At 32.1% G+C, this 25419-nt stretch overlaps 2 protein-coding genes across 6 annotated transcripts in view; both read right to left on the bottom strand.

The window, feature by feature from the left end:
* LOC107963264 (TMV resistance protein N) overlaps positions 1-22631 on the bottom strand; it is a 36424-nt gene extending 13793 nt beyond the window's left edge. For 3 of the 5 annotated variants that reach the window (XR_005920805.1, XR_005920807.1, XM_041105028.1), the window contains exon 1: positions 21923-22602. Coding sequence is in view for 1 of the 5 variants with exons in the window: in XM_041105028.1 (XP_040960962.1) it covers positions 21923-22410 (488 nt within the window). In the remaining 4 variants the exon portion in view is untranslated. Of the gene's footprint in view, positions 1-16375; positions 16594-17404; positions 17474-17736; positions 18453-18529; positions 19559-19696; positions 19938-20218; positions 20260-20615; positions 21709-21922 lie in introns of those variants that run through there. The other 2 variants (XR_001701879.2, XR_005920808.1) reach the window with 2 other exon arrangements.
* LOC121223494 (disease resistance protein RPV1-like) lies at positions 838-1963 on the bottom strand. Its single transcript, XM_041105036.1, has one exon. It carries the CDS (start codon positions 1774-1776, stop codon positions 1285-1287), a length of 492 nt encoding a protein of 163 aa, XP_040960970.1. The 5' UTR covers positions 1777-1963; the 3' UTR covers positions 838-1284.
* Positions 22632-25419: the final 2788 nt, after the last annotated feature.

The following is a 25419-nucleotide window of genomic DNA, read 5'->3' as shown; positions in this document are numbered from 1 at the left end:
ATCAACTGGCCAAGACCGAAGCAAATGTTCTTCTCTTGTTGTTACAACGATTCTACTTCCTAATCCGAACCAATCGTGCCTTCCTACCAAGCATTTTAAGTGTTGTATGTTATCAACATTATCAAGAACAACAAGAACCTTTTTGTGAGACAACCTATGGCTAATTATGTCACTCCCTTCATGAACATCGAAAAAGTTGAAGCATTCACCATGAAAGATCTGTGAAAGAAGTTGTTTCTAAAAAGAAACTAGTCCGCATTTGTCTGAAACTTCTCGAATATCAGCAATAAAGCTTTTACCTTCAAATGAGATGACATTTGAGTGTAAGCAACTCTTGCGAGTGTCGTTTTACCGATACCACCCATTCCGCAAATTCCTATAACGCGGACATCATCTTCCCCAATGTTTATTTTCAAATACAAATCCTCCAAGCGTTCACTAATACCAACCAAGTCGCTATGAGTAACTGGATATGTCTGACATGGTTTTGCTGATATCTTCTTAACAATGTCTCTAATAAATTCTGATTCATGCCTAAAAAAAAGAAATTTTAATGTTTTGAGTAAAATTTTGTTGATATGTTTCGAATGCACTTTCTTTTTCAATGAATCATCAAACATAATATAGTTTGTAAGCAAACAAGAACCAAGAATAAGAAAGCAAGATGTGTTGCGGAGCCAGAAGACAAAATTTGCTCTTTTATTGAAATATGACACTTTTCAATTAAACACATAGGATTAGAAAAAAGAAGAAGAAGAAGTTATTGTTAAGCATTGGCCTGCAATGCAACAAATGACCAGCAGCAGTAGCAGCAGCAGCTCAGCTAGCATGCCAGCATTGAGACTGAACCAGAAGCAGTTTAGTTTATATTTGGTCCTTTTGTAACTTGATCAAGTTGGCTTGTAACTTGACATCAAAGTTAGTAAATCTTTTGATTGAATATGATGGATGTAATAGCTGACATTATCAGCTTTGTTTTTGTGTATTGCTTAAGTTACAAATTTGTCAATTATAGTGGGAGTAGTTAAATGTTTAGGTAACTGTCAAGTTAATTTTGTAACTTCAATATATTTCAATTTTGAATGAAAGAAGAAGTTGAATTCCTTCAGTTACATTATTTCAAATCATCATTCCTATTGTTTTGCTTGCTGTTTTGTGTTGCTCTTGCTGCAATTGTTTCAACAGTTATACATACATACATACATACATACATACATACATACATACATACATACATACATACATATATCCAAAACACTAGAAAATAGAGAAGAAAAGAAAGAATTACCGGTTATTTAAATGCCATCCCTTGATTGCAGCCACTTGAATTAAAGCATTTCGCCACCTTTGGATCTTCTCACTTTCTTCTTTGTATCTCTCTTCATGTCTGGCAAAGGCTTCTTCCACTTTCCCTTTTTGTTTGCTTAAATCAGATGGATCAACATCGTAAAAAATTGGAAACACTTTATGGCCGTCGTTGTTATGTTGTTTAACAATCTCAGCAAGCTCCTCCAAGCACCAACTTGAAAAGGCATAAGTTTGTGAAAAAACGATTACTGAGCACCATGATTGCTGAATTGCTTTGAAGAGCTCTGGCGCGATCTCTTCGCCGGCCTCCAGCTTTATATCATCCCTGAAAGTGACTATCCCACTCCTCTTTAGAGCAGCATAGAGATGATCGGTGAAGTTTTTGCGAGTATCTTCACCTCTAAAACTCAAGAAAACATCATATTTCTTTCTAGAAATGTATGAGGAAGTTGAAGGTAATGACAACATGACGATGTTTGAGAAGAAAAATATATATGTGGATGCAGTGTTCAAAATAAGAAAATTGATCGCTCAATACGCCAGAAAGAAACTAGAAACAATAAGTATATGAGAGTGAAGATTGAGAAAAACAGATGAAAATTCCAGGGAAGAATAAAGGATGTTTCTAAGCAAGTTCTCTATAACCTTTTCATTTTCGAAATGAATACGAGTAGGTGTGGACATTGGGTGACGCATGTTCTTTCAAGGAAGAATCCAGGGAGGACAATGTGTTATTTTAAATTCGGTCCCTCACATTTTGCCTTTTATATGATTAAGTTCTATTTGAAGCATCTAAAATGTTCATTAGGTGCAGACTAAAATAACTTATATCTACTCAGTATCATAAAATTTTATGTATGAATACAATTTATTAATTTAATGTGTAGGATTTTTTTTTCTTTTACATTATAAGAAAATGTTAGAATTTCAATTTTAATTTTTTTATTATGCCTAAGATTTAATTTCTAACCTAATTTAATCATATATTTTTATAATAATGTTATTAGTTAGACATATAAGTAATATTGTTGACTTTTCCATTAGTTATAGCATCATAAAGATGACCCGTGAAGTTGTTGCGAGTATCTTCACCTCTAAAACTCAAGAAAACATCATATTTCCTTTTAGAAATGGAGGAAGAAGCTGAAGGGAACGACAACATGAGGATGTATGAAAGGAGAAGGATATCTCAATCTGGTGTTCAAAATCAGAAAATTGATCGCCCAATGCCCACAAAGAAACTGGAAAAAGTAAGTATATGAGAATAGGGGTCAAAGATGAGCGATGGATGTTGTTTCCGAAAGATAATAATTAAAAACATTAGTTTTCGAAATGAAAGGGAGTAGGTGTGGAAATTCGGGGTTATAGATGTTGTTTCCGGAAAGACTCCAAGAAGGTTAGAGTAGACAAAATGGAGCCTATAATTATTATTAAGCAATAAGGACCGTCTGTGTTTTACTCAAATTTCTCAAATATCTACCCAACATCCTAATGATGTATGCAATATTTTTACACATAAAACCCATTATTATTAAGTATATGAACAGTTATAATTAAGTAATAAGCATAGTGATTTTTTTCCATTTCCTTAATCTTAAAACCAATGTTGAGGCATTGATGAACATTAAACTTGTCCCTTTTAATGATATCAGCATCACCTAATGTACAATCCTTGTCAAATCTCTTTAATACATTTTCAATATAGTATAGTATATGAGCATGAAGGAGAGAAATAGATCCAATTTCCCTAAGCAATTTTTCTATACATTTCCTTTGTTTCCAAATGAAAGCGGGGACGTGTGGAAATTGGGGGATGATAGATGTTGTTTCCAGGAAGAATCCAAGAAAGAGTCCACAAAATGGGGCCTACAATAATTGTAAGTAACAATTCAAGTGTTTTACATTATAATTATTAAGTATTAAGTAATTGTGTTTTACATGCTTAACTAGTTTCTTATATAACATACATCTAATTATTTTGTGATAAATTCGATTTTAATTGTTGAGCTTAAAATTTCAAGAATTCACTAACTTGTTAAATGTTTCGAATTAATGTTGGTGTTGGAGTTATATGTTGAAAAAAATATGAAATCATAAACTTACTAATTTGATATAATTTTAAGTTGATTGGACTAAGCTAAATTTGATTTGGCCAATTTTTCTCTTTTCTCTTTTTTTAAGTACATTTTGGACTTTTCACTCATTTAGGTTTTTTTTTTATGTATAAAACATTTTACCATATGCTTTTTACAAAAAAAAAAATACAAGAAGAATAGAAAAAGAAAATCAAAAGTTAAAATTTTGAATAAAAGTCCCCAAATTTTTATTAACTTTACAAACAGATCCTAATGTGTTTCTAATAGCTTGGGACAGGTGGTAGCCAGTCAATGGCCACCCTTCTGCACCAGTACACCTGCCTCAGCACCTACAGGTATCTTCCGCAGCACAAAATGCCAATTCCTTTTGTTGCACTGCAAGCACACACAACATGCTCCACTGATTTCTGTTAATAAAATCAATCTACAAAATTCAAGCCGGGTAGGTTAGCAATTCTGTGTTTTGAGGCAGCAATAGCAGAAAATTTCATCTCTGAGCTAACCCAGGGGCCTTTTCACCATTCTCTCTCTATCACTCGAGGCTCCCATTTTCACCACCAACATCACCAGTACACCCGGGCTTCATCACTCTCATCTTCCATTACCGACCGCCATCCCAAACAGCTCCCCCTCACCTTTGAACCTCCCAAAACAACAACCTCATTGCCCTCAAGCTCGTAGGTGTGGAATTTGGGGGATGATAAATGTTCTCTCCACGAAGATTCCAAGAAAGAGTTCACAAAATGAACCTAAACTCTAAAATTCAAAAAAAAGTAAACTATAAAAATAGTCACTTTTATTTGCCGCAAATTACATTTTAGTCACTTATGTTTGAAATGCTACGTTTTAGCCACTTACGTTATCGTTTTGTTACGAAGTAGTCACTCTTCAGTTAAGTTCCGTTATCTCCCTAGTGACAATCCTACATGGCAACCCAAATAGGTTTTAAATGACAACTTAGATTTCCAACTAGGATTTCCAACTAGGATGAGAATAATTTTTTCAGTTAAAATGAAAAGGAAAACTAAAAAGAAAAAAGAGATGAATGATTTTTTTTCCAGTTCAACATGTAATTAATTTAAAATTTTTAATTAATTAAATTTATTTAATTAAAAACCTATTGTCGTACCAATTAGACATCCAAGTTGGCATTTAAAACCCATTTGGACTGCCACGTAGGATTGCCGTTAGGGAGGTAACGGAGCTTAATGGTAGAGTGACCACTTTGTAACAAAACGATACGCAAGTGACTAAAACATAACATTTCAAACATAAGTGACTAAAATGTAATCTGAGTGAAACAAAAGTGACTATATTTGTAGTTTATCCAAAAAAAGTCAATCATAATTTAAAAAATTATATAATATTAAAATACATAAATTTTTTAAAAATAGAAAAATCATAAACATAAAGAAGAATTTTAAATGGTCTAAAAATACTATGTTATCAACATTTGGGATATGCATAGAATATGAGCTCATGTTGAATATGTGTATAAATAAAAAATTTAAAAATTTTTATATATAAGAAGGATTATATCTCATAAGCAAATAAGTTTACATAGATGTGTAAAAAAACTAATAGGACAAAGTTGGCTCATTATAAAAATAATTTTTTTTTGCATCCATTTTGGTTGGGGCCCTTCTTCCTTCGCTTCCTCATAGATGTTACGTTTTCGTTTTATGTGAGAAGTGCTACCTAAATCTAAATTAAAAATTTAGGATTATTATTTAGATCTAAATTCAACTTTTATCTTTATTTATCTTTTAGAGTTTAAATAGGAACAAATTAGGTTTTCTATTTACTATAAATAGGGAATGGAGTGACATAATTATTCACTCATCAATTCTTGTAAAACACTCATTTCCCCATGAGCCACTAAATTCATCTAGCCAAAGGTTGTTGAGATTCCTCAAAAAAGGTTCATGAGGCTTAGAACCCGCACTTAACATTCTCAACGAGTATTCATCGCTTCTCTGTATTACGGGACTGACGCTTCCGTCCATGACCTTCCAAAATTGATCTTTTTATCTTGTGCAAAGGTAGCCGCTTTGTATATTTTGGGAAGGTTGCACAGTCGGTTTGTTAACTTACTGCGTCAGAGGTTGTCGAGCCCAAGAGACGAAATGGCGTGGCATTCGCCATTGAGAAACGATGATCTAGTGTAAGATGGTCCCACGAAAGTGACGGTTGGCTAGAGTCAGGTTCCTTTAAATCGTAAGTCTAAAATCTAAGTGGAGCTGGTGGTCATAGGAATCCTCTTCCACTATAACTAACTGGCTTATTCTGTCATGAGAAGGATTATGTACGTTGCTTTTTCTCGGGCACGACTGTGCCTAGGATTTCGAGGAATAAGAAGTTGTAGCAATCCAGTCCCTGAGGATTTGACCCTACTTCCCTTATACTATTCTTTTCATTATAGGGATAGATTATTTTTAGTGCTTTCAACAACACACTTATACACTATTCTAACACCACACTTATTTACCTCAAAATTGCAATCATATGCATATATGAAATACATCCCAGGCTTATCGTAATTTTGATCTAAGCAATCTATTGACAATAAATTATTGAATTCATAGTCACCATATTTATCCTCTAAGGAAATTGGATATAGTTTATCACGCGACCAATAATGAAGCAAAATGTGACCTTTCATTATTCCTTTGCCCAAGAACGAGCATCTCAAACCAAGCTATCGACAATTTCTACCTTGAAAAATAAATCCTCCACAACCGATAGAATGTCCTGAAGCATCATTGTCAAAAATACAGCAAGAAGCAACTCCAATCCATTGACTATCTTTCTGAATGTTGATAGGTAAGGGTATCTTAATTAGAATATAATTTTGAATACTGATAAGCTATAAAAGTAACATATTTTAATCTCATTCTTAATGTGTTTTTGGATAATTAATTATGTAAATTAGTGAATTTGATGCTCCTAATCTTTTAAATTCATGTTTCTATACTTAGGAAAGCATTTGGGAGCAAAAAATCAGACAAATAGAGTTGTTTCCAGGATCCACATGGCCTGGGAATTTTCACATGGGCTGGCCACATGCCCGTGTGAGCCACACGGGCTAACCACACGCCCATGTTCCAGCCCGTGTCGATATCGCACCCTACTTCCCAAATACACAGAAAAACCCAATTTTTAGGCATTTTGAGCATTCTAAAGTCTATAAATACCAATTAGAAGAAGACTTAAGGGGGCACTCAGAGAAGATTGAAGAAAAGGCTCGAAGAACGCCATCGAAATCAACTCAGAAGCGGATCTTCCTCAAGATTGAAGATCTCCATTTAATTTCCCTCGAAATTTTATTGAGTTTCTTTATGTCTTATCCTAACTCTGAGATGTTTTTATTCAGGATTATAAACTAAATTCCCTAGATACCTAGGGAGGATGAAACCTATGATGAATCTTATTATTTAATTTCTGTTTTTACGCGATAAATACTTGATTCTTGTTCTCAATTATGTATGCTTATTTCATGTTTTAATATTTTTAGGATATTAATTTATGTTTAATGTGCTTATTTCAGTGGAGAAAAAGTTCATGTTTAAGAGTAGATTTAGCATAATTGAGTGGAGTTGCATGCAATCATAGAAATAGGACGACATAAATCTACAAGATTAGAGTCAAATCTAATAGTGGAATCCATAAACCGAGTTAATGCGACAATAGGGGTTTTAATTAGAAAGAGATTTCAATTAATCAACCTAGAGTCAGTTGTTCTTACTCTTGAAAGAGATATTAACATAATTTAGGGATTTTTATGGATCAAGACACAAGTGAATAAATTATTTAATTCAGATTCAGAATAATAGGTGAAGTCTAGGTGGATTCTTTCCTGGGTACTGTCTATCTCATTGGTAATCTTTGATTATTTTTCTTATATCATTCTCTGTTGCGTTCTTAGTTGGATTAGTTTAGTAATTTTAGATTAAAAACAATCACTCCAATTTGTCGGCTAAATAATAAAAAGGTAATTACTAGTACTTTTAGTCCTCATGGATACGATATTCCCTACTCACTATAACTATACTATTGTTCGATAGGTGCGCTTGCCTTAATTGTATTTATAGTTAGTTTAGTGACCATCAAATACACTCTTTACACTGTAGGTTGTTTAGTATATTAGGTGAGGAGAATACCAATGTAACCTTAAAATATGAACAAATCCAGATTGTGACCTTCAATTCACCATGAAGTTAATTCTAAGAATGACATTTATGTAATATTTTCGTCAAACCCAAAATAATTCATAATCATCTATAAATTTCATAACCCATAATAATTAAACCTAAAATGTTTAAATTTCATATCTAAAATGATTTAATTTCGAATTAGTTTGAACTATTACATAAAATTTAACTCAAATAGAAAATAACTCAAATCTAAATTTAATTAACATCTATATAGATTCAGCCCACTCAATTGAGAGACCTACTTTTTATTACACTCTATATTACTTGGGAAAAGTAAAGGAGTTAGTGGGAATGAGGCTGATAGAGGTTAATGTGAGTCTGAGTGATCAAGTCAACAAGAACCTTTTATAGCATGGGTAATTACAAATGTATACTCTAGATATTTGTAAACATTTCACCCTCTGAAATTTTAGTATTCTACTTTTTGGATAAGTAAAAATAAATTTTCATATTTAACATTCAACTTGAATTTGATTAAATTCATATGTGTTCAAGCTTGAACTCAATTCAATAATTAAATTTAAAGTTAATAATATATCCGATCTATTCTCCGTTAAAACTGAGAAACCCAATAGTCCATCTGTTCTTCCATCTGTTTGCCTACAGTAAAATCCCATTTTATCTTCTTTCTAAGCAGTGGATCTTCAACCTGCTGGACAAAGTGAGCCCAACTGTTGACGGTCCTCTTCCACTACCACTTTCGCTTATGAAGGAACCGCACCAACAAGATAAGTTTCTTCATCTCTCTTTAATCCCTCTGTAGCCAATAGATGAGCAACTCCGTTTGCTTGTTTTGGCACATGTTTAAAGACACAGATTTGATACCCCTCTATTTGAGATATAGGCTCCTATCACTGACCTTTCAACTCCCTTTGTTTGCAGCTTACGAATCACATATAATGAGTCTCCTTCGATCTCCTCCCTCGAGAATGTTGTGTGAGCAGCAAATAAAAAAATAACTTTAGGAAGAAAAATAAATTATTTTCAATTCAGGGAGCAAATAGGCTCTTTAAATAGGCTATACAATTAACGTAAAAAGCAAAACTAACTCCTAAAATAATGGAAAGCATAACAACTTATTCAAAACAACTACTGCCTGTAGACTAGGACTATTGAAAAAGTCTAACAAACCCTCCCTTAAACTAATATTAATCTCTAATATCAGTTTAAACTAAAAAATCTTGCTAACTTCCTGCATTTGTCGCCTTGCAAACTCCAAGCATTTGTCGTAGCTTTTGAAATGTTGCAAGTTTAAGGGCTTTTGTAAATATATCTTTGATTTAATATTCACTTTTGCAATATATCATATTGATCTCTTCATTATTCACACAATCTCTCAAGAAATGATATCGGACATCAATATTCTTGCTTCTCCCATGTAAAATAGGATTCTTGGATAGCTTTGTGGTTGAGCTATTATCACAGTAGATAAGAGTAGGCCACTTTTGCTTGAAATGTACTTCCTCAAGAGGCTTTCTCATCCCAATGGCTTGGCAGACACATGTTGATGCAGCTACAAGTTCTGCTTCATTTGTTGATAGAGTGACAATTGGTTTCTTTCGTGATGACCATGAAACAGCTCCTGTTCCGAACATAAATACGTAACTAGATGTATTTTTCCTATTATCTTGGTCTCTTGCATAGTCACTATCTGTAAACCCAATCAAGGCTGATTTTCTCCCTTCTTGTACAAGATCCCGTAATCGATTGTACCCTACAAATATCTAAAGATTCTTTTTACTGCTTGAAGATGCATTTCCTTTGGACATTCCATGAATCTGCAAATAAGATTTACAACATATGTTATATCTGGTCTGGTCGCAGTGAGATACATTAGACTTCCCACGATTTTTTTGTATAAAGTATTATCGACATCTCTTCCATTATTATCTTTCACCAACTTTAAACTTGTCTCTACTGGTGTACCAACCGGATTGCAGTCCGCCATTTGAAACCTCTTTAGAATCTCCTGCACATACTACCTTTGAGAAATAAAAATACCTATATCTGATTGTGCAACCTCTATACCCAAAAAATAATACAATCTTCCAAGATCTGACATGTCAAATTCAACCATCATGGATTTTTTAAACTTATCAAACAGAACCTGATCATACCCCGTAAATATCAAATCATCGACATATAAGCAAACCATCAACAGTTGTTTCCCGTCATTTTCTATTTTCACAAAAAAAGTATGCTTATAAGGATACTTCTTAAAACCGTTTTGGAGAAAATAAGCCGCAATACGACTATACCATGCTCGAGGGGCTTGTTTGAGTTCGTACAAAGCCTTTTTTAATTTATATACTTTATGCTCTTCACCAATCTTAATATAGCCAGGAGGTTGTTTAACAAATACATGTTCATTGAAGTCTCCATGCAAGAATGCCGACTTGACATCTAGTTAGAAAACCGACCAAGAATTTTGAGCAGCCAATGTAATCACCAATCTGATTGTGTCATGCCTAGCAACTGGAGCGAATATCTCCTTGTAATCGATGCCAAACTCCTAACTATAACCTTACGCTACCAAGCATGCTTTGCATTTGTCAACTTCACCAGTTTCCTTCAGTTTCGTCTTATAAACCCACTTCACATCAATGGTTTTATGTCCCTTTGGAAGCTCAATTAACTCCCAAGTTTTGTTTTTTTTCAATAGTTACAATTTCATCATCCATTGCTCTCTTCCATTTTGATTGTTTAACCGCCTTTTCAAAAAACACAGGATCACAATTTGAAAAAAAATAAAATAGGTGAGTGGATCCTCAAATTAATCAATTCTTGGGACTTCATAATCCCTCATCCAAGTAGGCCTTCTTCTTATACGTGATGGCGTTGGCTCTGTTACAGTTTCAGGTTTTTGAATTGTTTCTCGCTCATGTGATGGCTCCAAATTATCCTCAACATGTAGCTCTTCATCAAAATCTGCTGGAACATTCTGTTGAACTGTTGGTGTTTCTTCTTTGTCTTCTAACTTTGTTCTTTTTTTATCAGGGACATGTGCATAAGCAATACACCCAAAGATTCTGAAATGACTGACATCGGGTCTTCTTTCGCTTATTGCTTCTTTCGGTGTCATATTGCGAACAGTAAAAGTTGGACTCCTATTCAGAATGTGAATGCTCTAGTTGACTGCTTCTGGCCAAAATGTCCTAGGAACTCTGCTTCACTGTAATAAACTTCACACCATGTTGAAAAAGGTTCGATTCTTTCTTTCAGATACACCATTCTGTTGAGGTGTATAGGCTGCTGTCAATTTTCTTTTAATTTCATGCTCTTCACAAAATTGGGTGAATTCATGCAAATTATATTCTCCTCCATGATCAGTCCGCAATACTTGTATAGAATGACCTGCTTCTTTTTCCACAAATGCTTTATATCTTTTAAAAGTAATTAAAGCTTCAGATTTTTCCTGTAAAAAATCAACCCATGTTTTTCTACTCATATCATCTATAAAGGTGATAAGATAGCGTTTACCTCCATTAGAAATGGGATTAATTGGCCCACAAATATCAGAATGCACTATCTCCAATAGGTTTCTCGCTCTTTCAATCTTTCCTTTTAGAAATGGTTCTCGATGTTGCTTACTGAGCACACATTCCTCGCATACATATGCAGGACAAGAAATTTGTGGGAGGCCAGCTACCATGTTTTTTTGCTGAAGCGTTTGTAAGCCTCCAAAACTGAGATGACTGTAACGAAAATGCCATAGCTGCATTGGATCAGATAAGTTTGCCGCAAAACATGACTGAGTAAAATGATTGAGGTAGATCAGAAACATCCGATTTGCTGTCATTGCAACTTGAGCAATTAATCCTGATTTTCCATCTTGAACTCGACACATCCCATTTTTAATTTTAATTTCGTAACCCCTCTCTTGCAACTAACCAATACTTAACAAATTGGTTTTTAAATCTGGGACATAAAGAACATTAGAAATGATTTGAGTAACATTCCTTTTATTTAGAATAGTTACCTGTCTTTTACCCATCACAGAGATCTTCATATCATTGCCAAACTTCACACCATCTCTGAATGATTCATCAAAAGTTAAAAAAATTGACTTATCTCCACTCATGTGATTACTGCATCCGGTGTCTAAATACCACAAATGCTTGTTGGTAGGTTCTTCTGCATGACATACCATCAACAATGATATCTCTTCATCTTGCTCACCTTCTTTTCCAATAAAATTGGATTCTTCCCTATATGTATCTAAGAAAGTCGTCCGGCATTCTGATTCATACTCGTGACAACGATAGCACTCAATATTTGATTTGTCTGCTGACTATGTTCGGTAACTGCCATGTCTTCTCCCTCTTTCCTAAGATTGGTTTCTTGAATTCTGTCGATAGCCATAGTTTCCTCTACCACGACCTCTGCTATGACCTCTGCCTCGACTTTTGTCATTGTGGCTATTCGATCTGCGTCCTCCATTGCCTTTAACCAAATGATTTGATGAAATTTTTAATGCTGATTCTACATTATCTTGCTGCTGCAATTTTCTTTTATGAACCAGCAAAGAACCTTGCAATTCATCAATGGATGAAAAATCAATATCTTTTGATTCCTCAATGGAACATACCACTTAGTTGAACTTTGGTGTCAATGAGCGAAGAATTTTTTCGACTACAACCACATCCTCTAATTTCTCTCCAAATGTTCTCATCTTGCTGATAATAACCATCGTTCTTAAGAAGAAGTTTGAAATGGTCTCCCTAGATTACATCCGATGAAGTTCAAACTCTGAGCGAAGTGCCTGAAGCTGCTGCCTCCTTGCTCTAGTTGATCCCTGGAATTTCTTTTTCATCGAATCTCAAATATCCTTTGACGTATCTTTGCAAAGGATGGTCCTCAAGGTTGAACGTTCAATCGCTCGAAAGAGATAATTTTTTGCCTTAAGATCTTTCAATTTCAAGGCGTCAATTTCTAGTCTGCTGCCAACTCCGAAATTCCCATAGAGACAATGTAACAGCCCGATTCTGGGCCTAGTCGGAATAGTGGTTTCGGGACCACAAATCCGACGAGGGAAAATATGGTTATTATTATATTTTTATGGTCTACAATTTTACGGAAATTTTCGTAAAAATTTCGTTCAAAAATTTTGACGTTTGGGCACTCAATTTAGTCAAAAGGACTAAATTGTAAAAAGTGAAAAAGTTGAGTTCTACATCTTAGAGGTATCTAATTGTTATGAAATTTTAAATTGGAGGTCTTTATGTGGTAATTAGACCATTAGTTAGTTGATGGACAAAAATGGGCATAGAATTAGTGAAATAGATTTTTTTACTAAGGGCATTTTAGTCATTTGGAAATTAAATAGAATTAAATGGGAAAAAGATGGCAAAATATGCTCATCTTCTTCATTAGGACGAAATCAGCAAGGGGGGAAGCCATAGTTAGGGTTTTCAAGCTTCCAAGCTCGATAATCAAGAAAGACGAGAAGACTACCTCAAACGAGGAAAAGAAAAGATAGTGGAGTAAAGTGCAAAATTACGATATTTTGCACCGAGGTAAGTAAACACGTGATTTAATGCATTATTTGGATATCGTTCAATATAAGTTGAGATTTAATTGAACATAGAATAAATGTTTGGCAAATTTCTAAAAATGTTGTTAAATTGGGAAAGGTGGTAAGGTGTGGTAAAACACGGGTTTTGGTTGAACACTCGGAATAGGCCGGAGCATATTGCATATAAAGGGGTTGCTGTGTGCTGATTCCCCGATTCATTGGTGGTTGCTAAGTGCTGATCCCACCGTATTTTAAATGTGAAAGGGGGTTGCTAAGTGCTGATTCCCCCGAGGGGTTGCTAAGTGCTGATTCCCCTAATTATTGGTGGTTGCTAAGTGCTGATTCCACCGTATTTTAAATGTGAGAGGGGGTTGCTAAGTGCTAATTCCCCCGAGGGGTTGCTAAGTGCTGATTCCCCTACCTATTGGTGGTTGCTAAGTGCTGATTCCACCGTATTTTAAATGTGAAAGGGGGTTGCTAAGTGTTGATTTCCCCGAGGGGTTGCTAAGTGCTGACTCCCCGACCCATTTGGTGGTTGCTAAGTGCTGATTCCCTATTCCAGGGCTGGATTGATTTCGAAATCCCCTATTCCAACTTTGGAAAATCACAAAAAAATTATACAAAAATAATTATGGCTTGAAATCTATATGCCTGGATTACTTTTTGAGTCTATTTTTAATAGAAACAAACGAGAACATTGTTTTAAACTTGTACAGAGAGTTATGTGAATTTTTATCAGGGGAGGTCAGGACTGTCGGGCAGTGAAACAGGGGAAGATTTAAAGAATAAACTGTACTAATTAACCTGACCAAAAATTCTGAAAATTTCATTATAGAAAGATATATGAGTCTAGTTTCAGGGAAAATTTACGGAATTCAATTTGGATCCCTGTATCTCCAGATAAAAATAAATTAGTGGTCATGACGCAGAAAACCAGCTTGCTGGAAATTACACAAACAATGAAATTTATTTGTGACTAAATTTATACTATGGTGTAGTCATGTGAAAAATTTATTTATTTGTCATATGTTTACTTTCTAAGCTATATGCTTACTCGTTTTTATTTTTCCCTTGATTATAGTGATTTCCATCAACTCGGAATTGGGACGGAGTCAGATAATCATCTACACTATCATCAACGTTTGGGTATTTTGCTACTAGTATTCTGGAAATTATGGCATGTATAGACGACTTATGTAATGTGGTCACCATGTAAATATATGTTATGGTTTGATTTAAAATGTAGTGTTTATTAATGGTTAAATTGTGTATGTTTATACAACTGAACTTGGTTGGAATATTGAATTGTTTAAGCAAAAATAAGCAGAAATACTGTCGAAATTTTTTTAAAAATTTAGTAATACCTCATACTCTGTTCCGATCAGGAATGCGGGTAAGGGGTGTTACAGACAACTTGCCAATACTCCTTGGATTTGAGAAAATTTTCCATCAACATACTCCGATGATCGTAGTGACCATCGAAGCGAGGAATTGATGGTTGCACAGAACTATCAGAGGCCATTTCTGTTGAATAAAGGAGGGGAAAAACTATTGTTTATCGCTAATTAACCTGGCTCTATGACCACTGTTGTGTGAGCAACAGATCAAAGAAAATAACTTTGGGAAATTTATTTTTCTTTAGGGAGCAAATGGCCTCTTTAAATAGGCTATACAACTAACGTAAAAAGCAAAACTAACTCCTAAAATAATGGAAAGCATAACAACTTATTCAAAACAACCATTGCTTGTAGACCAGGACTATTGAAAAAGTCTATCAGAGAATCCCACATGCAATCCCATCTCGGCCGCATTTCAACTTATACAAGGGCCGTTGAAGACCATCATAAATTAGAAACAAATGAGAAGACATAATAAACTAAAATAAGGCTATTGTGAAAGATGATCCAATTGAGACCAACGTTGAAAAGAGTTCACTATTCATATCACGTCAACGGTTTAATCAACATTTTGCATTAAAAAAATTTATAATTTAACTCAAAATAAAATCTTATAAATGCTAAGAACATTTTTTGTCATTATACCTATTTAAAAGGTTTTATTAACATTACAATTAAATTTATATTTTACAAAAACAAAAATTTCAAAAACCCTATTTAAAATAGTATAATTTACATTACATTACAAGTAAAAAATAACAAATTATATAATAACATAATCTATTTTTTGAAATCGTAATTTTCTAAATTCATCCAAATGCGAAAGTGTTGACTTCCATTTCAACTTGACTTTTGTCGATTCCTTACTTGCATTATCCTTTGAGCCATGCTTCTAACGGTCTAGGGGACAAACATAAAACACCAAGATTATTTTTGTTGCATTGATATCATCATTATCATTGGTATATTAACTTAATTACCTCAAATTGAGAAAGTTTTGTTGATATTACAGAAAACACAACCATTGACAAGAACAGAAAAAAGAAATTAGACAAGAACAAAAAATTAATCTATTGAATTAAAAGAAAAAAAAAGGTTGAATAAGTCTCACACACAAAAAGGATTTTCCAATTAATTAAAAGAGCATACTTTATTTTCATGTTTGAATAAGTGTTAAAAATAAATGTTTAAATATAAATACTTTATAAACAATATAAACTAAAGAGTTGGCATACTATTATTTGTACTTCAAGCCATGAAATTTAAATGTCACTTTTATTAGAACGAATTAAACCTATTTAATTAAGTACTATAAAAGACTTATATTTAATCTTCCCAATATATAAAAATAATTTTGACTGATTAAATTCAACACATAAATTAGTCTCTAATAAAAATAAAATGATTTTTAACTCAGCTGAAATTATGATTAATCCTTATTAAAGGATTCACTTTATTTTTGCATGCTTCATCACAAAAGATATCCATTTTTTTCCATATTTCAGTATTAAGTTGATTAGATTTACTTCAACCTACAATAAAATATAGATGTAAGTTAATATATATATACAATAAAATTAAAATTAAAAAAAAAGTGAAACCAATCAAAATATATACATTTCATTTATGTAAAAAGGAATGAATTGAGTGACTAAAATTTGTAAAAAGGAATGAATTTACTATTCATGTCGAGTCAACACTATTAACGGTTCAATAAGCATTTTGCATTAAAAAATCCATAATTTGACTCAAAATAAAATGTTAAGAGCTTAATTGCTTTAAAAAATAAGGGTTAAATTGTCAAATTTTATAAACACTAAGAACCTTTTTTGTCATTATGCCTAATTTAAAAGGTTTTACTCACATTACAATTAAATAACTATTTGAATTTACATCGTACAAGCAACAAATTCAAAAAGTTGATTTAAAATACTATAATTTACATTACATGTAAAAAAACAACTAATTATTGCTAAAGTGTCCGCTTTCATTTCAACTTGAAGACTTTTGTTGGTCCCTCACTTGCATGATCCTTTGACCAAACTTTCGTACTTCTATTAAGCCTAGGGGACAAACATAAAACACCAAGGTTATTTTTGTTGCATTGAGATCATCTATATTACTAGCGAGAAGAAATTTTATAAACCTGTGATTCCAAATCATCCTTACCACCTTCTAATAGGAGAATAGCAAAACATATTTTTTTTCTTGATTTTCAACTTTTTCCTCCCAAAAAATTCAAATTCAACTAAAAATACTAAAATTTTGAGTTGTCATTCTCCTATTGAAAATGTATAGGAATGACATAGAATTACAGTTTCATATAATCCTTTCTCTATCACTAGTATATTTACTTAGCTCAAATCAAGAAAATTTTGTTAATATCACAAAAAACACAACAGTTGAAAATCTTGCTCATGTCAGTAAAAAATCATATCTTTATTTCTCTAAACCCTAAAATTAGACAAGAACAAAAAATGAATTTATTGAATTTTAAAAAATATATATTTAATATGAATATGTCTCTTCACACGTAAAAGATTTTCTAGCACACTTTATATTCATACTTGAGTAAGTTTTAAAAATAAATGTCTGAATATAAATACTTTACAAAAAAAATACATAAACTTAAGAGTTGGAGTAATATTATTTCTACTACAAACCATGAAATTTAAATGATACTTTTATTAGGAGTAGTTGGAGTAATATTATTAAGTATTAGAAAAGACTTATTTTTAATCTTCTGAATATATAAAAATAATTTTGACTGATTAAATTGAATACATAAGTTAGTCTCAAATAAAAATAAAATGGTTTTTAACTCGGTCCAAATTATGATCTGATCTTTATTAAAGGATTTCACCTTATTGTTACCTGTTTTGTCACCGAAACTATCCATTTTTCTCTACATTTCTATCTCGAGTTGATTATATTTATTTCAACCTACAAATAAAATATAGATGTAAGTGTATATATAATGAAAATAAAATTTTAATAAAAAATGAAACCAATCAAAATTTACACATTTCAGTTATGTAAAAAGGAATGAATTTATAAGCAACTAAAATTTTAAATGATATATATAAACTATGATATGAGCTCCTGTTGAATATGAGTAAAAGATTTATAAGTTTTTGGTATGTAAGAAGGATCGTAAATAAGTCTAGATTGATCACTTTAAATAAAAGATTGGTTAAGTAGTTTACCACAGTTAATGCTTCTTCCTTGATTGGCCCATTATAAAATTGAAAATTTTTTGCATCAGCTTTGGTTGCAGCCCTTCTTCCTCCGTTTCCTCGGAGATATTGCGTTTTTGTTTTATGTCAGAAGTGCTACCTATTGATCCATTGTTTTGAGCAGTGTGTTGGTGGATGTGTTCAAAATTTGGTGAAGATTGAGTGATATGGCACTGCAACTCTTCTATTTCTTCCAAATCTTTCTCATACACTATTCTAACACCACACTTCTTCACCTTAAGGCTATGACCATTGAAAAACACATGAAGCCCATCACGTTTATGATCTACGCAATCTGTTGTCCGTAAATTATGAGTTTCACAGCCACCATATTTATCCTTCAAGGAAAATGGATATAGCTTATCACGCGACCAATAACGAAGAAAAATGTGATCTTTCATTATGGGCTTGCCGAATCGTTTACCCACCAAATAGCCTCTCCTCTCAATCTGTCGACGATTTCTACCATACATTAACGCTCCACAGTCGATAAAGCCCACATCCCTTGAAGCATCATTATTGACAAAAATGCAGCAACAAGCAACTCCAATCCATTCACAATCCTCTTGAAGGTTGATAGGTAAGGGAATCTTAATAAAGAAGTCACCTTTTTGTTGGCTAAACCATCCTGGGATTTCACTTCCGGGCATAATAATATCAAACTTTTCTTTTGAATTTGCAAATGCCTGCAAAATAGAACACAAGTCTTTTGGTAACTAAAACCATAAATTCTCAAGTATGAGAGAAAAAAGAGATAATCGACCTTAAGATGTTTTTTCAGCGGTGTTAATGCATTGATATTCTCAGCCAATTTGAAGCAGTTAATGGCTTTAACGGCATCCGAATGCATTAAATTGCATACTGTTGATGGACTTGCAACTACTTCAAGTGAAGAACAACTATCTATACTCACAACTACTATACTTGTTGGTAGCTCAGGCAACGAGTTGAGCTTCATGCAATTTGATAATGCAAGCAATTTAAGCTCGGAAAGTTGAATCAGAGCCAAAGGAACGGTGATGAAATTGTTACCGTTAAGAAAAAGCCGTTTCAAAGAGGATAGACCATGAATATCTGCTTCGCCAAGAGTACACATGTTGCAATTTGACAATATAAGCTCCTCAAGCTTGGAGAGTCGAGTAAGAGATGCAGGTATGCTGATGAAATTGTTACCACTAAGATTAAGTTCTTCCAAAGAGGATAGACCAGAAATATCAGGTGGAATATCTCCTTCACAAAGATTGCAGTCCATTAGATTTAGCCTTCTTAATGAACTCAAACCTGACAATGTAGGTAACATCGAAGCGATGGAATTTGTCCTTCCTCTTTTGAATTCATTGAAAGACAGAACTTTAAGATTTTTAAATTGAAAAATGAAGGATGGTAGTTCTGTTATGGCTGTTTCACTCAAGTCGAGCTCTTCCAAAAACTTTGCATGCTGCAAATTCTCCGATAATTTTTCAACTCTATAACAACCGGAAAGATCTAGAGATTTTAGACGTTCCATTTTCCCATCAATCTCCGGAAACCTTACAAGACTTGAGCAACCCGAAAGAATTAATGTTTCAAGAGATTCCATTCCAATTATGGTCGGAAGACTCCTAAGACTTTTGCAATCTCTTAAATTCAAAACTTTAAGGCTCTTAAGTATTGCGATTGATGGATGAACATCCACTAATTTGGTACAACCTTTCAATATTAGAACTTCAAGATTTGATGCCGTTGTGAAGTCTGGTGTCTTGATCAGGTTTTGGGACCCTTCAAGGTTCATCATTTTCAACTTACACAAGGGCTGTTGAAGATCACAATAAATTAGAAACAAATGAGAAAACATAATAATGCTTATTTTTATTTTTTTTACCTTAATCAAAGTTTAATCATTTATATTAAAATAAGCTAAAATACAAGGATGAGATGAGTTAATTCTTACTCTATTTCCCTTCCATAGTTGTTGAATGCGACTATATGGTAAAAGAAGTGCAACAAGGTTGTCCGGTTGGAAGCTTGAAGGCAACGATCTTAAAGGGCATCTTTTCCAATCTAGAAGCCGTAACTCATTAGAAAGAAATTTAAGATCATCACAATTTGATAGGCAAAGCACTTTGAGCAATCTCAATTTTTTCATTTTTGAGAAGGCATCGACACTCAAGTTGAGCATCTTGCTCGATTCCCTAATAATCAAGAATAAAACAAAATGAAAATGAGCTTCATAATATACAAAAACATTCAATATCTAAAAGTTATCTGATTCACTGATATACTATTAATATTTCAAAAAGACATACATTTCTCTATTGATTCTTTTGAAAGAGTAATACGCTACTAGATAAATTTCATAATTAAACATTGAAATATTGAGTGTCAAAGGTTTTGCTATAATTTCTTATCATATTTTAAAAAATAAAATAATTATTTACAGTACACATAAATATAAGTTTATATGTCTTCTTACCTTCTATTATCAATGATTATACCTTCAATCATTTTTGTACCCTAAGAAAAATCAAGAATAGAAAATAAGAAAACAAAATTTTAAAAACTTCCATTTTTATTTAGCATTATTATATTCTAAATATAATAAATAAAGTATTTTAAACGAAGTAAAACAATTTCTACAAATATTATGCTCTAAAGAGGGTAATGCAATGAAATTAAATATTTATTTCTACAAATCCTTTTTAATATTTGTCAACATCAAACATGACTTATCTCAAAATTACTAAATATCACTTTTTAAGAATAGTTGTATTAACCAACCAATTAGACTAAGTTTTGGATTTATATCATATATTGATTTGATATTATATAACAAAATAGAAATAGTATGTAACTTTTGTTAAATGACTTACAGTGTTTTTTGTTAGGACATGATGGACGTCTCTTTCCTCCCACAATCTGCAACGTTTTCCAGGTTCATCAACACATTTTTCTCTAACAAATTTTCTTCCCATTTCTTGCAACAAGTTATGCATCCACAAATATTTGTGTTCATCGACTTTTATGAGAGATTTTTTAATGAGAACATCAATACCAATATCTGGGAAAAACTCACAACCATCCAATACTTTCATTACAAAATCTTTCTCCTCCCCATTGAAGAAGCATGCTATATCTAGAAATATATTCTTCTCCCTTTCTTCCAGTCCATCAAAACTGATTCGAAGTTTATCGAGAATTTTTTTATTAGAATCTCTTTTAAGTCTTTCAATTGCACTTCTCCATTGAGTCGCATCTCTACCGCATAAAAAGCAACCCAAAATTTCAAGAGCTAACGGGAGCCCACCAGCATATTTTACAACATGGTAAGAAAGCTCAATGAAATCATCTTTCGGCACTGTATCACCATGAAAAGCTTTCAGACTGAAAAGTTGAAGCGCATCTTTGGGATTCAATGTTGTGGGCTCATACATATCATCAACTGGCCAAGACCGAAGCAAATGTTCTTCTCTTGTTGTTACAATGATTCTGCTCCCTAATCCGAACCAATCATGCCTTCCAACCAAGCATTTTAAGTGTTGTATGTTATCAACATCATCAAGAACAATAAGAACCTTTTTGCGAGACAACATATGACTAATTATATCATTCCCTTCATGAACATTGAAAAATTTGAAGCATTCATCATGAAAAATCTCTGAAAGAAGTTGTTTCTGTAAAGAAACTAATCCACATCTGTCTGAAACTTCTCGAATATCAGCAATAAAGCTTTTACTTTCAAAATGATGTGACATTTGATTATAAGCAAGTCTTGCGAGTGTGGTTTTACCGATACCACCCATTCCGCAAATCCCTATAATGCGGACATCATTTTCCCCAATGTTTATTTTCAAATATAAATCCTCCAAGCGTTCAGTCATTCCAACCAAGTGACTATGAGTAACTGGGTGACATAGTTTTGCTGATATCTTCTTAATAACCTCTCTAATAAATTCCGATTCATGCCTACAAGAAAAGAAATTTTAATTTTTTGAATAATTTATTTTTTCATATTATCAAATGCACTTTCTTTTTCAATGAATCATGAAACATGATATAGTTTGGAAGCAAACAAGAACCAAGACACTTTTCAATTAAACACATAGGATTAGAAAGAAAGAAAAAAGTTATACATATATATCCCAAAAAATAGAAAATAGAGAAGAAAAGAAAGAGTTACCTGTTATTTAAATGCCATCCCTTGATTCCAGCCACTTGAATTAAAGCATTTCGCCACCTTTGGATCTTCTCCCTATCTTCTTTGTATCTCTCTTCATGTCTAGCAAAGGCTTCTTCCACTTTCTCTTTTTGTTTTCTTAAATCAGATGGATCAACATCGTAAAAAATTGGAAACACTATATGGCCGTCGTTGTTATGTTGTTTAACAATCTCAGCAAGCTCCTCCAAGCACCAACTTGAAAAGGCATAAGTTTGCGAAAAAACGATTACCGAACACCATGATTGCTGAATTGCTGTAAAGAGTTCTGGCGAAATCTCTTCGCCGGCCTCCAGCTTTGGATCATCCCTGAAAGTGACGATCCCACTCCTACTTAAAGCATCATAGAGATGATCGGTAAAGTTGTTGCGGGTATCTTCACCTCTAAAACTCAAGAAAACATCATATTTCTTTCTAGAATTGGACGAAGAAGTTGAAGGTAATGACGACATGAAGATGAGCGAGAAAAAAAAATATGTGGATGTAGTGTTGAAAATCAGAAAATTGATCGCTCAATACGTCTGAAAGAAACTAGAAACAGATCAAATTTCCAGGGAAGAATAAAGGTGGTTTCTAAGCAATTTCTCTATAACCTTTTCATTTGGTCATAAATGAGTGATGCATATGAATCCAACAAGGTGGGTGTTGATAAAATGGAGCCTACAATAATTGCAAGTTTTCTTAAGTTTGTGTTTTCTTTTAAATTTTTGGTCAAATCACTTTAAAATAAATAAGAAAATTAATATTTATTCATTTTGTTGATGCAGTATACATGTAGATTACCATGCGAATAACATGTCAGTATTTAATTAATTTTTAAATATTTTTTTATTTTTTTAAATTTTAAAAAATTAATTAAATGGTGATATGTCATTCATATGATAATCTACATGTATGCTATATCAGCAAAATTAAAAAAAATTAACCTTTGTATTAAATTTTAGGGCGATTTGATAGAAAACCTAAGTAAAAAAAGCTAAAAAAGCAAAAAATTAAATAAATAACTAAAATAAATTTTTTTTATAAAACTTGATGGTTAAATAAATCATTCGACCTGAGTCCTGCAAGGAGAGATTAACCTACAGAATGAATGAGGACTAAGCCTTGCATGGTATTTTTTATTTATTTATATTTTATTTTCTTTTTATATGGCACCAACCCCTAAAATGGAAATTTTCCTTTTAGGGCCCTTAAAATTTTAAATTTATAATGATAAAATTATAGTTTGGCTCTCCTAAAAATGATAAAAATTTAATTTAATCCTTTAAAAATTATAAATATATAAACTATTAAAATGATAAAATTACATTTTTACTATCATAAAAAATACAATTTAATTTCGACCCCCTCAAAAATGTCTTGACTTTGCCCTTGCCTATGTTAGGGCTTGGGGTAGGGAGTTAGAAGATCATCTTATTCATTTCTTTCTCGATTTTGCATGGATGCAACGACGGAGCCATGTAGAGGCCCATGGGCCATAGCCCTAAAAAAATTAATTTAATTTTTTTAAATTTAGTCCTTTGTAAATATACTATGACCCTCCCAAAAATATAAGTAGGTCCTATAAGGCTTAAGATTTTTGTAATTTCCCCCTTTATTATATATTATAGCCCTCCTAAAAATATAAGTAGGCCCCTCCAATATTTTTATAGTATTAAAAGTAATATTAAAAAAATTATTCTTGATATCATAGAAAAAGATTGATCTATATCGCTCATATATTAACTTATCTCAAATTGAGAAATTTTTCTTGATATCACAGAAAACACAACTGTTGAAAATCTTGCTCACGTCAACCAAAATCTTATCTCTAACCCCTAATATAGAATGATCAAAAAATGAATCTTTTAATATTTTTTTTAAATATTGGATATGAATGTGACGTCTCTCACACGAAAAAGATCTTCCAATTAATTAAAAGAGCATAATCTTTATATTCACATTTGAGTAAGTGTTAAAAATAAATGTCTAAACATAAATACTTTATTAAAAAATATTAATGGAAGAGTTGGAATAATATTATTTGTACTTCAAGCCATGAAATGTAAATGGTACTTTTATTAGAGGAAAGTATTGTAAAGGACTTATATTTAATATTCCAAATATATAAAAACAATTTTGATTGATTAAATTGAACACATGAGTTGGTCTCAAATAAAAATGAAATAGTTTTTAACTCAGCCCAAATTATGATCTTATCCTCGTTAAAGGATTTTTCACTTTATTATTACCTGCTTTGTCATGAAACTATCCATTTTTCTTCACATCTCTATCTCATATTGATTATATTTACTTCAACCTACAAATAAAATATAAATGTAAGTGAATATATAATGAAGACAAATTTTTAATAAATAAATAAAACTAGTTAAAATGTACACATTTCAATTATGTAAAAAGGAATGAATTGAAGGACTAACATTTTAAATAGTAAAAAAATGTAAATTAAGTGACAAATTTTAAATGGTATAAAAAATCATATTATCAACATTTGAGATATGAACATATTGAATACGATTGAATGGCTAAAAAATGTAATTTTTTTAATATCTTATACGTAAATAAATTTAAAATGATTATTTTAAATGAAATAGAAGTAATAGTACATGGTTGGTTAAGATAAAAGTGTTCTGACGATAACCCAGATTTCTTTTAAAATCACATGTTAACTTAACATTTAACATACTAGACAAGAAAAAACATGATTCACTATGCAATTTATCAAAGCTCCACAAGCACATGTATTTTTTATTAAGCTCAAATCGTCGCCTGTGCTTCACTACAAACATATTAAATTAAGTGATTTTGAAATATTTTAGGGATTACAATTTAAATTTGAGAATACTCCAAACCGATAATGTGATTAATTCTTTTGTTTAAAAATGCTGAGGTGATATTTTAATAGGAATACTTACTAATGTTATATTGAACTAATTAATGATAATATAAAGAGATTGAATTGTGTTATTTTAATGTTTAGAAATTAGACCTTAAATTTGAAAATAATATAGGGATCAAAATTAAAATTTAACTGTTTTTCAGTAATTTTTTTTTATGGCAGTGGGGTTATTCAAGTCTTCTCCTATGCTTCAACCAAACTTTAGAATTGGGTCCAAAATAAATTTTTGGATTTGCTTCATATGGTTATTTATTTTAATAAACATAGAAAAAGTTAACTATGCCTTATCTTCACTACTCTCTCAATTTTTTTTGTTTTTTTAAGTTACCTTTTACAAGATATTATATCACTTTGATAATAATACGTACTAAAACTTTAATTTTAATTGAAATAGTTAACTGTCTTGTTTGAACTAACTAATGACAACATATGAATAAAGAGATTATTTTAAGTTAAAGGACTAAATCTTGAATTTGAGAATAGTAGAGCCACTCAAAATCAAAATTTGACCCTTTTCCAAATTGGCTAATTTCATGGATAGTGAAGTTCCTAAGAGGTTCAC

Source organism: Gossypium hirsutum, chromosome D11, assembly GCF_007990345.1.
Source record: "Gossypium hirsutum isolate 1008001.06 chromosome D11, Gossypium_hirsutum_v2.1, whole genome shotgun sequence".
Lineage (NCBI taxonomy): Eukaryota > Viridiplantae > Streptophyta > Magnoliopsida > Malvales > Malvaceae > Gossypium > Gossypium hirsutum.
The sequence above is the reverse complement of the archived record's forward strand: the minus strand, read 5'-3'. Positions and strand labels throughout refer to the sequence as shown.